We start from the raw sequence: 14,121 nt of genomic DNA, 5'->3' as shown, positions 1-14,121 counted from the left end.
TGGTGCCACATGGAGCTCTGAAGTCCCCCACAGCTCCTCTGCGCCTCCTCAACCTGGGTATCTGCCCTGTGGTTGTGTTTCAGCCATGAATGCCCACCCCAAGGAGACGATGCCCCTCATGGGCAGGAGAGTCGTCGCCCCCAGTGGGAACCCTGCTGTCCTGCAGGACAAGAAGCCTGCCGAGGTCACCCCCACGAAGAAGAGGTAGGATTGGCAGGCTCAGGCCTGGCTCTGCACTGTGGGGGCACAGGAGAGGGCCTGGCACCCACCCCCAGGGAGCCCTCATTCTCATCTGGGGTGGCCTGTGGCCTGATGAGGTATAACTGAGGGGTGAGGCCAGGAACAACACTGTATACTCGGGGGGCTGAGCTAAGGAGGTTGCTATACCTGGCATAATCAGGGAGACCTCCCTGTTGGGGTCAAGGGACAGGAAGACAGGAATAGTCAGGAAGGCTCTTAGAGGAGGTAAGGGATTGCTGGAGCCACCTTTTAGTCAAACAGCACTTAACAGGGAGGGAAATCCAGGTTGTCTGGAACCCAACAGCCACTCCCCCAACAGTGGTTCCCCCAAGATCCCCAATGGTCCTCTAATGGTTCTGCCAGTGATCCCCTAGCTGGCCTCCCCAAAGGTTCCACCAGTTCTTGTGCTTTTGACTCACACCAACAGTTTTCATACCCACCATGTGCTTGGTGGGGTTAGTCAAGCCCTCTAACCTCATCTGTGTGATGGGGACACCACAATGCCATTGACTCATGGGACGATGGTTAATTGGGATCATGAGGACAGCATGCTCAGCCCATGTTAGCATCGCTTTTGTTTTCATTACCTTGAGCTTCATCATCATCCTTGTCATCGTCACTCTGTGGGCCCCAGGAGCTGGGCAGGGCTGGGATGGTTATATCTACTTCACAGCTGGGGAATGGAGGCATGGACCTGGAAAGGTGCTACTCTAGGTTCACACCTCCTGGCCCTTGAGCTGCCTCCATTGCAGATTCCTCCCTCTTCAGCCAATTCTGAGACCCTTACGCCTGAAGGTCTCTCACTCTGGCTGTGCTTCCTATGGACCAGCGGTGAGCCCCCAGTCTAATGTGACCCATTTGTCCTGCTTTCCCTGTCTCCCTGCAAGGCCCCCTCTTAGACCAGAAGTGAGCCTGGTATTTTAACATTTGTCTATTGGTTCAAGTAAAAGTTACTGACATCTCCAGTGCATCAGCCCAGGGCTGGGTCCAAGATGGAGAGACTGGGTCACAGAGAGAAATAATATGTACCTCTGTCACAGTCTGGTGAGAGGGGCTCCAAGGAGAATGTGGGTAGTCCCCTGACAGTGAACTAGGCAAGGTGGGAGTCTAAGGAGGGGTGGGTTAACCGTGGGCAGTCTTGGTGCACTCCCTGGAAGAGGTGGTATTAGAGTGGATGTTGGCAATTGGAGAGGAAGGGCAAGGGCACCCTGGGCAGTGGAACATGTGAGCAAAGGCTCAGGGCAGGGACCAGTGAAGAGTCCAGCATGGCTGAAGTGCTGGGTGGGTGGAGGAATCTTTGGGGTGATGAGCCCCTTTGGGACTAGGTCTTAGGAGTTGGTGAAGGAACTTCATGGGCAGGAGAGTCGTTGAGGGCAGTGGGAGCCTCAGAGGGATCTTGAGTGAGGGGAGGCATGATGAGATTAGCATTTTGGAAAGGCTGCTTTGTGTGATCCATGTGGATGATGGGTTGGAGGGGAGGCTGGGGTTGGGGAAGCTGTTGGGAAGGCTAGGTGATAGGCACTGGGGTCTGAGCCTGGGTGGTCAGGGATGGAGAGGAGGGAACAAATTGAGAGGTGTTAGTATTATGGGGTCTGCACGATCAACTATGGCAGTAGAGGGCAAAAGAGGGAGCTGAGAGATACCCCTCTTTTCTGGTGGGACCCCGGCAGGATGTGGGTCTATCTCTGACATGGGCACTTCAGAGGAGAAGGGGCAATGTCAGGAGAAAGATGCTGAGTTAAGGTGTGAAATGGTACATGCGAGGTGCCTGGGGGACATCCAGGCGGAGGTGTCCTGAAGGCATTGACTGGAAACTGGGAGAGGAAACTGGCATCAGGTGGGAATGTGGCAAGTGCCTGGACCTGGCTGGGCTTGTCCAGGTAGGAGCAGAGATACCCCAGAGCTAAGTAGTGAGGGCTGCCCTCCATGTCTCTCTTTTGCTTTCCCCTTCCCTTCTTGCTTTCCCACGGGAAGGACTGAGGACAGAGCCTCAGGAAAATTTCAGATTCTTCCTGCAGCGGACCAGCCACAATGGCTTTTCTGAGCCTGCCCTGGGCCACATATACAGTCCAGGCTCAGCACTGCTGGCTGCAGCTGAGACAGTGAGATGTGGCCTTTGTCTCTTTCCCTAAAAGGCTCTCCGAGGGCCCTCACATACCTACTTTTCCTCAGACCCCAAAGGTTTTGGAGTCTCCATCAGAACTGAGTATAGGACTTGTCTTGGGGAAGAGAGAAAATTAAGTGTAAAGAAAGAGAGTGATGCCAATTGCAGGGAGCTTCCACTAATGGTGGAATTGAAGGCACCCAGAAGTCTGGACTGGGGAGATATTTTTGGGCCTGGGAGCTCTTCATTTCACTCCACATGAGTACTGCCTCTGTTGCTTCCTCATGAGTCCTAGGCAAGGTAATGGCCAGGGACAGAGACAAGGCCCAAAACAGGCTGTGGAGGAGCTGGCCTTGCAGAGTGCGGAGCACTTGGGCATTTCTTGGGACAGAGCAGGTGGCCAGACAGGCTCCTTCCAGCCCTGGGGCTACTGGAGGTAGTTCTTTGCCTTCAAGGGACGGAAGTGCAGAAGAAATGGTGCAGAGCTATTTATTTGCTCACCTGCATTCACAATTCCCAGGAGGTGCCCTCTGGTCTGGGCCAAAATAGGAACAGACAAACATCTGTTCTGCTTCGGGGGTCAGGATGCCATGTGGCCAAAAGCCTGCCAGTTGCTCATGACAGAGCAGTCAGATGTGGAGTGCAGGAGGCGAGGAGGGGGTAGGCGTAGGCCAGGCCCTCACGGGCCAGCAGCTCCCTTGTTCCAGGGCTAAGTCCTTGCCCAATAATCGAGGTCCTCTTTCCCATTCAGGCTCTCACCCTCTCCTTCGTATGCCCCAGGCTCCAGCCACCAAAAACCTCCTTCTTCCTCGAACACAGCTCTCCCCTTCTTGCCGAGAAAGCTTTTCTCAAGCTGCTCTCTCTGTCTTCAGTGTTTTTCCCAACTCTCACCACAGGTCCACTTCAATACCCGGACCAAACACGGCCCTGAAGGAACATGGAGCATTCCCCAGTCTCTGCCCCTGACAGGGATGTTCCCCTGAGCTCCAGTAGCCCAGCTCCTCTCTGAAGATATTGACATGGTTATTGGGACTGTGTTTTAGCTTGGTCGAGATCCTTGAGGACAGGGGCCTTAGAAGGGCCATTTTTTCTCCTTTCCCCAGTTTCCTGCACAGACCCTATTGGCTGATTTTAAGTAAGTGTGGGAGTCAATAAATGAGAAGGCAAGAAAACAGGAGAAGGAGTGAGTGATTCAATAAGTATGCAGCCTGGTGGCTCACACAGCTGCCTCAGCCAGAGCAAGGACAGACTCCATGGTGAGGTGAGGAAATGCTTTTTCCCTTCCACCTGGCCACCAGTCTCCAGGCCCGGAGTGGATAGATGCTCTCACGACCTGGTTTCCTATACCACTCTTGAGGCCCCTGTGTCCTCTGGGAACAGGCTCTGAGAAGGTGGAGAAGTGAAGGAGAGGCAAAAGACCTGTCCTTAGTTCTTGTGCAAAACTGGGAAGGGAGCGAGACTTTGGAAAGATGAGGGCTTTGGGCAACTGAGAGCTCAATGGGAGTCACCTGAGGAACACAATGTCCCAACAATATTTGCCAGTTTAAGGTTGTGTTGACCTATCTGCTCATTGGTTCTGTCCATCAGCCTCTCCATCATTCCACCTGTCTATCCTCCCAACTATTCATCTCTCATCTATCCATCCATTCACCCACTCATCTCTCCATCTGTCTGAATAGTCATTCTTCCTTCCATTCATGTATCTTCATTTATCACCTATCCATACTCTGCACATCCATTCAGTGAGGGCTTCTGAGTGTCAGAAAAACTGTTGGGTTCTGAGAAATCAAGGATGATGCAATCACAGCCCCTATCATTGAGGATCTTACAGTGGAAGGAAAGTATATTGTCTAAAGTAAAGAAAGTGATGGCCCCACTGAACCTTGTCCTGGTCTATTTCGAGGCTGGTTCTGACCAACCCACAGAAACAGTAGCTCTGCCAAGGAAGGGATTTTTGCCCACTTGTTCACCACTTTATCCCCAGAACACTATGTCCTAGAGTAGTATCTGGCACGTAGTATCTGGCTCAGTAAATATTTGTTGAGTAAATGCACCACCAAGGAGCCCACATAGGTGGGGTGAAGCTCAGGAGAGTAGCTGGATCAACCATCCTATGGAAACAGCTACAGGCCCTGGGGGTTGGAGCTGTCTGGAGAGAATTCTTCAAATATCAACCAGAATGTTCTGGGACTGAGCCAGCAAATATGTTTGAAGCCCCTGGCTGATTACCAACTACCATAGTGAGTTGGGGATAGCTTTGGGATGGCATTTCCAGGCACGTGGGGGAGGCAGGGGAGTGGTGAGAGAGCCAGACATCTGATGACTTCTGACGTCCACTTCAGCTGGACAGGCCATGAGTGGACAATCCTGGAACCACCCTAGTTCCTGAGTCCAGGCCTTAGAGCTCATCTAACCTGACTACTCTTCATCCAGTGAGGTCTCTTGGCCCAGAGATGGCAAGTGACTGCCTAGGGTCACACAGGAAACAGAGACAGAGCTTGACTAGAGCCCAGATTTCAGGTTCCCAGCCTATGGTTTGCCCCTCTTTTCATCTTCTCATTTGGAAGAAGGATTTGATTTTAGCCTAAGCCAGAAGGCTCTCCTTGATGTGTGGGAAGTAGGAAGGTGAGAGCAATGGGTCGGCTGGCACTGCCCTGTGCCCCACTTGTGCCTGGTCTGGGCCAGCGCTGAGCCTTCCAGGCCTTGTCTGTGCCTGGAGGAGAGGAGGAGATTCCTCAGACAAGCCTGGGGTTTCCCTCCCTTCTGCTCTGGGAAATAACTGAGTCGGGCAGCCTCTCTCTGCGGCTACCCCTGGAGCTGGTTTGCCTAGAAGCAGAGCAGTTGGATTGTATGTGAACTGTAAGCTTGGACATCAGGAGTCAGGGGCTCTGGCAGATGTGGCCTGTGTCCTGCAGGGTGACTGAGGGTGAACTGCTTCCCTCCACTGGGCCTCAGGGCCTCATCCAAGTGTGGGGACTGTCATCCCTCCCTTCTCCTGCTGCCCTCCCTTGCAGGGCTGAAGGCTGGGTCTGCACTTTGGGGGCTGGTCTGGGGCCTTGCAAAGGGCCGGTGGGATGTTGATCCTTCTAGGCCTGGGAAGGGAACAGGCAGCAAAGGGCCTAGGAGCTGCTGCCCTGGAGAAGCCCCTCATCAGGAGGCCACAGTTCCAGGTCCAGGTCCAGAGCCAGTAGCCAGGCTGTGGCGCCTGTGGGACGGGGGCAGAGGGCTGATGCAACTGAGGTCCACTGCCTGGTTGTCGGGAGACGGCTCATTTCTGAGTGTGTGGTTATGGTTTATGATAGGAGGTGTCTGCATCTGTGGGTGTGTCTCTGAAGGTGGGGCAGGGTCTGTGTGTTGCCCGGGAATCATGTCCTGCATGTGTATCTTGCCTCTCACTGGGCAGAAGGTCTTTGGCCAGGTAACAGGGCTTCAGGACCTCACAGACTCTGGCCTGGTCATGCGTTCCCAGAGCCCATCTCTCTTCTCCCAGCCCAAGGAGCTGACCCCACCTCTCCCCTCCTGGGTTCCCCACTTTTATCTTTTGAAGTGGTTTCCTGGGTTTTCCTCCTTCACGAGGGGTTCTCAGCCCCGTCTCCTGACCTCTCGGACCCTCTGCTCTAGATGGGTTGTTTTCAGTCTTCACAAATGAGATGCATGATGCTCAAAGGGGGTTGATGTGGGGGTGGGTTACCTCCCTGGAAGCACTGTGGGATGGGGGAAGTGCCCAAAGAGCCAGTGTAACTCTGGTCCTTTCCCTCTCAAGACAGCGTATTGCAGAAGGAACACGGAAGCCAGGACAGGCCTCACTGAGAAGATGGCATTGAGTGTAGCCCTGGAATGAAATGGGGGACAAGCCAAGAGAGTATCCTGGGGAACAGCATTTCAGACAGAGGGAAGAGCAAGCACAATGGCCCTGAGGGGGGTGCTTGCCTGGTGTGTTCAAGAAGCAAAAGGTGGCAGCATGGTTGGAGCAGAGAATGTAAGGGAGAGGCTTGTAGGAGAGAGGTAGGAGAGGTCTTGTATTTAAGAGTGATTCAAAAAATGTACTGATCTGTACAAATAACAGAGGAGACTGCAGTTTCCACAAGGACCTCACAGGGCAACTTTAGGAAGTGCTGCCATGGGTGGTGGGTGGGGCAGCCACAGGCTGTGTAGACAGGGGCTGGGACTCAGGATCTGACAGGTGTGCCAGGAAGGTGGGCTGGAGGAGGGAGGGCACGTGAGGTCATGCTGGTTTAAGATCTGGAGTGGAAATATTTCAGGAATTTAACCAGCTAAATATCAACTCTACTTGATGGTCATAGTAAGAACTGAGTTTTACTCTGAGTTGGACGGGAGCAGAGGGATAGTGTGGTCTGACTGGCCTTTTAGAAGGCCCTCTCTGGCTGCTTTATTGAGCACAGACCCTAGGGACAAGGGTGGCAGCTGGGGGACCAGTTTCTAGACTCTTGCAAAAATAGATGATGAAAGCTTGGGGCAACCATGGAGGTGGTGAGCAGTGATTTGATTCTGGATTTATCTGAAGGTAGAGCCAGCAAGATTTATTGAGGGATTGGATGTGGGATAAGAGAGAAAGAGTGGAGTTAAGGGTCACTCCAACACTTTGGTCTGAACAGCTGGGTAGGGGTCTAGGATGGAGTTGCCATTTGCTGAGATGGGGAAGGCTGAGGGAAGAACTGGTTTTAGGTGGGAGATCAGGGACTTGTCTAATGATAAAGGTAGAGGCCCTACAATTTCCTCTCTCCCTCCCCTCATTCATTCATCCATTCATTCATCCTTTTATTAATTCAACATCTACTTTGCACTTGACTTTTTTTAGGCACCTAGGATAAGGGACACTGAGGATAGAATAAAATAGAAGTAATCTTTGCCTCCCAGAGCTGAGTATAAGAACCTCCCCCCAGGAAGGCTCTCTCTTCAGACCTGAGGGCTGGGGCCAGGGGGCAGTGCGAGGTTGTGGCAATGGTAGAACCTAAATCCCTTTCCCATCTTCCTATCGCCGGTGAGGACTTGTGCACCTGGAGGGGCAGCCGCAGACGGTGTGAGGCTTCCCCATAAAGATGGTGGCAAGGGTCATCCAGACCCGGCTTTGAGTCCAGGCTCTGCCGCCTCCCGGCTGTGTGACCTGGGAAACTTGCATTGTATTTGCTGAACCTCTAAGCGCCCATCTGTGAGATGTGAATGGTCAAGATGCTGCCTAGCCCAAAGGGTGCCGAGCGGATTCGTGAGGCCCAGAGGGTGCAGAGTCCAGCACAGGTTGGGGGGGCCGAGAGGGAGTGCATGGCTGGTCCTGCCGTGTACCCTCGGGACAGGGAGGAAGGAGCTGCAGGCACTCAGGCCTGCCTCACTCTAGTGGTCTTGCTTGGGTGTCCCTGCAGTGCCCACTTCTTCCTGGAGATAGAAGGGTTCGAGCCCAACCCCACTGTGGCCAAGACCTCTCCCCCCATCTTCTCCAAGCCCATGGACTCCAACATCCGCCAGTGGTGAGTACCGGCCCCGGCCCAGCCCCCTTCCTCGACCCCACCCTCAGTGCCCATGGGTAGGCATTGTCTCCCCTGGGCCACTTGGTCAGGCCAGGCTGTGGCCTGCCACCAATGTCCATTTTTAAACTTGTCCCTCTCTCTTCTCTGCCCTCTCCCACCCCCAGCCTCTCTGGCAACTGTGATGACATGGACTCCCCTCAGTCTCCTCAGGACGAAGTGACAGAGACCCCCTCCAATCCCAACAGTCCCAGGTGAGCCTCGTCCCTCTGTCCACTATGGAGAGCCCAGAGGTCAGGAACCAGGACCCTGCAGCAGAGAGAAAGCACCCACCATCTCTGGGGCATGTGGGCCACAACACCATCTCTGGGGCATGGGGACACGTCTTTAGGGCCCCCCGCTGTGACTTGGAGGAAAATTTGGGAAAGAAGGGAGGAAAAATGTTATCAGTTATAAAAGTAATACCCATTCATTATAAAGCATTCAACTAACTGTGTGAAGCAGCATGAGAACTTTGAAACAGCAGTATTTACATAGAATAAAAAATGCATGCATATGAAACACCAGTATGCATTTTGCAAGATTACATAAAAGCAGAAGGATACCCATCAATGCATTAGAAATGTTGCCTATTTGAAGTGTGTGTGTGTGGGTGGGGGCTAGATGAAAAAATTCAAACAACCAAAAGCATGAAGTGAAATTTCGCTCCCTCCCCCATCGCACACTCAATCACCACCAACAGTTAGGCAAATTTCCTTCCTGGTCATTACTATGCATATCCAGATATATAACTTAACAGAATGTGATCACACATAGAGCAGGAAAGGAGCCTGAATAGGGCCCTGGCGCATCCGTGGAGGGAGCTCAGGCATATCCAGGCAGGGTTGGTGCAGAGGCTGGGAGGTCCAGCAGCTCTGGCAGGGACAGGGTGAGAGACTGGAGAAGCCGATGCAAGTATGGTGAGTCAGCAATATTTTCTAACTTCAGTGCCAACCTGGCCAAGGAAGAGCAAAGGCGAAGGAAGAAGCAGCTGAAGAAGTGGATCTTCACTGCTGTGTCTGAGGGCTGCGTGGAGGAGCTGGTGGAGCTTCTGATGGAGCTGCAGGAGCTGTGCAAAAGGCGCCGTGGCCAGGATGTGCCTGGTCAGTGCCTTGTCCTGGCAAAGAGGTGGGGGGATGAAGAGCTGGGCTAAGGAGTGAGGGCAGTGGGGAGCCATGGAAGGGTTTAGGCAGGTAAGGGTCACTGTCTGGCTACTGTGTCGATGGTGGCAGTAGTTGGAAGCAGTGAGAAGGCCACTGTTCAGGCGGAGTTGGGATCCTGGTAATGTGCTGGGGAGGAGAGGGAGGGCAGTTCTGGGGGCCTCTTCAGGCAATGTCATTGGCAGGACTTGGGGACCGAGGGAGGAGGGGAGCCCAGGGTGGTGACATGTTGACTTTGGTGACTTGGGGAATGGGGAAGCTGCAGTTGACTTGGGGACTGGGTGGAGTTGCAGTTTTGGTGGGAGGTGATGAGTTCTAGTTGGAGGCTAGAGGAAATGGGCTGAAGATGGAGATTTCAGGGGGTCAGCATGAAGCCATGGTGTGGGTGAGTTTGTCCCCCTCCACAAGGGAAGGGTGCACAGGACAAAGACTGGACCTCAGATATGGCTGTCGGGGCTGCGGAGAAAGAGACTGAGGAGAGGCAGCTGGAGAGCTAGGAGCACTGGGGAGTGCGGGCGGGGAGGCCAGTGGAGGCTGACAGTTCCCGCAGCCCGGCCCAGGGGAGCCGGGGCCCCCCCCTGCGGCGGCTCCAGCCTGTGAACCTGCCTGCAGACTTCCTCATGCACAAGCTGACGGCCTTGGACACCGGCAAGACCTGCCTGATGAAGGCCTTGCTGAACATCAACCCCAACACCAAGGAGGTTGTGCGGATCCTGCTTGCCTTTGCCGAGGAGAACAACATCCTGGACAGGTTCATCAACGCAGAGTACACAGAGGAGGCCTACGAAGGTGCCCTGCAGCGGGAGGGGCTGGGCACCATAGGGATTTCTGAGGGTGGTGCGGGGCGGGGTGGGGGTCCAGGGCCAGTGCCCGCTGGGCCTCGCGGGGACACTGCTGTCACCGGTAAGCCCAAAGCACTCAGTCCGGGTCCTGGCAGCTAGAGGCTCTCCTCTCTTCCTTCCTCCATTCTGCAAATAATCCTGAGCAGTGACCATGTGCCAGGTGTTTAGGCATCAGGGTGCAGTGGAGAACAAAGCAGATTAAAGTCGCTGCTCCAAATAAGTTAATTTTAGATGGAAAATGCTTTTATAAATAGTGAAAGACGGTAAGGTGATAGAAAGTGGCTGGTGGTGGGCTACTTCGGCGTGGGTGGTCAGAGTGGTGACCTTTGACCTGAGGCCTACGTGATGAGAAGGATCTTGTGCAAGGCAAAGACAAATGATCAGAGGTGGAATTAGCTTGGACGGGAAGAAAGCCAGAGAGCAGGTCAAAGAACCAGGCAGGGACCAACAAATGGTGACTATTAGTATCATCATCATCATCATTAACTGCCTCATTTGGATCCCAATTTTGTGGCTTCCCTCTTAGGTGGCCCAGAAAGGGAACAGGGAGACCAAATCTGGGATAGTGTCTCTCAGTCCTAGTCTCCCAGTTTTTTTTGGAGGCAGCAGATGCCCCCTTAGGGTCTTATGAGGGCCACATAGCAAAAAATGATGAGTTTGAGAATAACAGCATAGTGTCCTGCTGATGTGCCAGGGGCATTGATCCTCCCAGCTGCTTACCAGGTGGGAGTCTAACTTGGGACCTTAGCCTGTTTCATGAGGCATTTTGATTTATTATTTAAACTCTGAAGACTTTCAACAGGGTTTTTGTTATACACAATAAAAATTCAAGGATTGTGAAAAACTAGAAGTTGTAGAGCAGAGGAGAGGAAACCCAGGGAAGAATGCTGCAACTGAGTGCTGGACTATACCCTGAGCTCCCTGGCAGCCAAAGCAAAGAGAGAAACCAGATTAACTATATAATGGTCTCAGGTTATCACTAGGGAGTTGACACCAGATCTGCAGCCAGGGAAGTTCAGGCCAGTGCCTCAAGCTTGCCCATCCCAAATCTTCCTTTTCGGTCCTTTTCTGTCTCCTCCTTTCTTCTTGTCAGTATTGGGGTAGGTGTGGGAGGGGGGAGGGAAGGGCTTACAGATTTTCCTATTCCAGAGGCACACTTTTCCTGAGTGTAGGGCTAGAGTAGGCTTTGCCTCTAGTGGATTCCTTGGTGCCTTATGGGTCTTCATAAGAGGTGCTTAATGGTTATTTTTTGAATGAGTGGTAAATGAAAATTAGTAGTTTCTTCTTTAGAGCTCTGGTGCCCTAGCTGTAAATCCTTGCTTTTCTCCTTTCTCAGCTTCCCCCTGCCTCTTCCGTTTTCCTGAATTTGTTTGCAGAGGGCTGCAAGCACCCACGCTCTGTCTTCATGATGAGTAGAGCCATTTATTCCTGCCTTTCTGGAAACCAGTCTTGCCCCTGCCCCTGGTGGTATCTGCCTAATTCTCTCCCTTCGTCATTCTTAGGCAGTCCCTGCATCATGGGACTGAGAGGGCTCCAGGATCACCAGAGTAGCACTTTTCCTCACTTTAGGCAAGTTACTTTACCTCGCTGAGCCTCGGTTTCCCCATCTGGTAGGGGCCAGTGTTTGCCCCTATGTTGCTATGAGGATTCAATGTCAACTCTATTAAATATTATTATTTTTTTTAGCATTTTATCAGAAGTCTTTAGAGCCTTACTTTTTTCTAACTACTAAATCTTTAAATTTTTATTAGAAAAATGTTTAAACATAAATGTTGAGATATTAGCATAATGAACCTCTATATACCTAGTATCCAGATGCAACACAATTCATTTTTAATTATATAAATAATACACAAATAGCTTCACTGTAAAACATTCATACATTTTAGGTAAGCTAAAAAAAAAAAAAATCCTTCACCTTTCTCCCACTCCCCTCTACAGAAATGATCATTATGGCATGTTTCTTTGAGGACATTTCTAGACATTTGACATATGTGTATATGTGCATGTGGAATGAAGGTTTTTATTTAAGTAGTTATCTAGCATAAATTAGTAGTATACTGTCTGCATTGTTCTGCAAACTGTTTTTTAAAATTAATTATATGTCTTAGAGATTTCATGTCAAAATGTGAACGTCTGCCTCTCTTTTACTTATTTAACCTGCAGTATGGCTGTCCCATGGTTTATTTCTCTAAGCCCCTGTGGGTGGATATGCAGATTGTTTCCAATTTTTCCCTGTAACACTGCTGCAGTGCACATTCTTGTCTGTGTCCCTTTACACCTATTTTTAAGGAAAATACTTTTTAATTGGAACATCTGGGTCCAAGGGTATGAAGATTTAAAATTGTAATATTATTACCTCCAAAAGATACAAATTTGCTCCCTCTCCCACCAAAAGTGTAAAAAAAAGTACTAATTTCCCCACCCATCACCAATACTGGATATTATCCTTTCTTTTTTTTCCTTTGCCAATCTGAGAGTGAAAAGTGTTAACTCATTAGATTTTAAAGTTCATTTTCCTGACTATTAGTGATTCCAAATATTTTTCACTATGCTTATTCGTGTATTAGTCACGGTTCCCCCCTCCCCTCCTTGAGAAACAGAACAAACACATGATTTATTATGAGGAATGTGTTCATAAAACTGTGGGTGCTGGCATGTCTGAATACCACAGGGTACACCTACAAGCTGGAAACCCCTACAAAGGAGGAGATTCCAAAGTCTGGGAAGTCGGTATTCCCCAGGGAAAGCTGTCTGACTGAAGTTGAGGTAGAAATTCTTCTGTCTGATCTTTGAAATCTTCAGTTCTGGCTTTTACAACCTTAAACTGCTCAGATGAGGAACTCCTGACATTGTTGAAGGCAATCTCCTTTGTTGATTGTAGATGTTATCAGCCGTAGATGCAATCAACTGATTAAAGATGCATGTCCATCTATGAAATACCCTCACAGTAACAATTAGGCCAGTGCTTGCCTTGACCAAACAAGTGGAAACCATAACCTCACCAAGGTGACACAGAAAATTAATCATCACAATTGGCCATGTGCATGTTCTCCTCTGTGAGGTGCTTGTTTATAACCTTTTTTTCCAGTTTTATTTTGGGTTGTATATCTTTTTTTTTTATGGTTGTATATCTTCTTACGGACTCTTAATATATTATGGGGTTTTAAAAACATAATCTCTTATATATGTCTGAAATATTTCCCCCAACTTATTGCTTATTTTTAAAATTTTCTTTAAGGTATATTTTGAAATACAGAAATCTTTAATTTTTTATGCCAGCAAATATGTCAGTTTCTTTCTTTATGATTTCTGCACTTTGGATCTTGCTAAGAAGGTCTTCCCTTTTAAAAGGTTAGTTATAAACACAATTTCCTATATATATATATATATATATTTAATTTCCTATATATTTTAGTGCTTAGTTCTTTAATCCACCTGGAACTTTTTTCTTTTGTGTATGGTGTAGTGGCTGCTCTTTGGAAAATGCTGTTTCTGGTGGGGCATGCTGAGACCCCAGTCTCTGATCCCCTCTATCTGGAGGCTCCTCAGGCATTTGCAAAAGAGTTAATGTCCCTTCCTTCCTCCTGCTGCTCTGTCTCCCTTCCTCAGTCACTGGCACAGCCTCCACCTGGAACCCAGGCCCTTCTCCCCCATGCCCCCTGAGCCATCTTGATGATGCTTTATCCTAAAGCTCTTCAGACTTCCGCCTCGCCCCATCCCGGCTGTCCCCACCCTAGTTCAGACCTCATCAGCTTTCTCCACTGGTGTGACAGGTTTTCATAGATCTCTGTTCCTTGTAATGCATCCTGCAAATCTGCAGCCAATGAGCTGAAAACCCAAGCACCAGGTTTTCAGCACACACAGAACTCTGGTCATTTCCCTGTTTCATTGTCTCCTGTGACTCCCCATTGCACCCTAGGGTAAAGTTCTAACCCCTTAATCTGGTTGAGGAAGCCCTGAACCAGCCCCATCCCGCCCCAGCCAGGCCTCCCTGAACTTCACTGGTCTCAGTTCGGTGGCAGCATTCTCTGGGCAGCCCTCCTGAGCCCTAGAGCTGAACCACAGTCCCCTGTACTTCCCTGAATCACAGCACTTAGTTCTCAGTGAGACTGTGAGTTTCTTGATGAAAATGATCACTATCCGTGCCCTGTGCACCACTGAATCTCCCAGGAGCCCTGCCCAGCGGCTCAATATACATCCTTTGCATCCCTGCAAGAATGTTATGAAGCAAGGAATGAAGTTGGGACTCTTGG

At 50.5% G+C, this 14,121-nt stretch overlaps 1 protein-coding gene across 1 annotated transcript in view; it reads left to right on the top strand.

Moving 5' to 3' along the window:
• TRPV3 (transient receptor potential cation channel subfamily V member 3) overlaps positions 1 to 14,121 on the top strand; it is a 36,840-nt gene that overhangs the window by 3,332 nt on the left and 19,387 nt on the right. Inside the window, exons 2-6 of the mRNA XM_077165560.1 lie at positions 84 to 204; positions 7,723 to 7,827; positions 7,992 to 8,078; positions 8,812 to 8,966; positions 9,636 to 9,812. Coding sequence (XP_077021675.1) covers positions 86 to 204; positions 7,723 to 7,827; positions 7,992 to 8,078; positions 8,812 to 8,966; positions 9,636 to 9,812 — 643 coding nt within the window. The 5' untranslated portion in view covers positions 84 to 85. The remainder of the gene's footprint in view (positions 1 to 83; positions 205 to 7,722; positions 7,828 to 7,991; positions 8,079 to 8,811; positions 8,967 to 9,635; positions 9,813 to 14,121) is intronic.

The sequence above is a fragment of the Tamandua tetradactyla genome, chromosome 6, assembly GCF_023851605.1.
Source record: "Tamandua tetradactyla isolate mTamTet1 chromosome 6, mTamTet1.pri, whole genome shotgun sequence".
NCBI classification, from domain to species: domain Eukaryota; kingdom Metazoa; phylum Chordata; class Mammalia; order Pilosa; family Myrmecophagidae; genus Tamandua; species Tamandua tetradactyla.
Note: the sequence above shows the minus strand (reverse complement) of the source record. Positions and strands in the feature narration are given on the sequence as shown.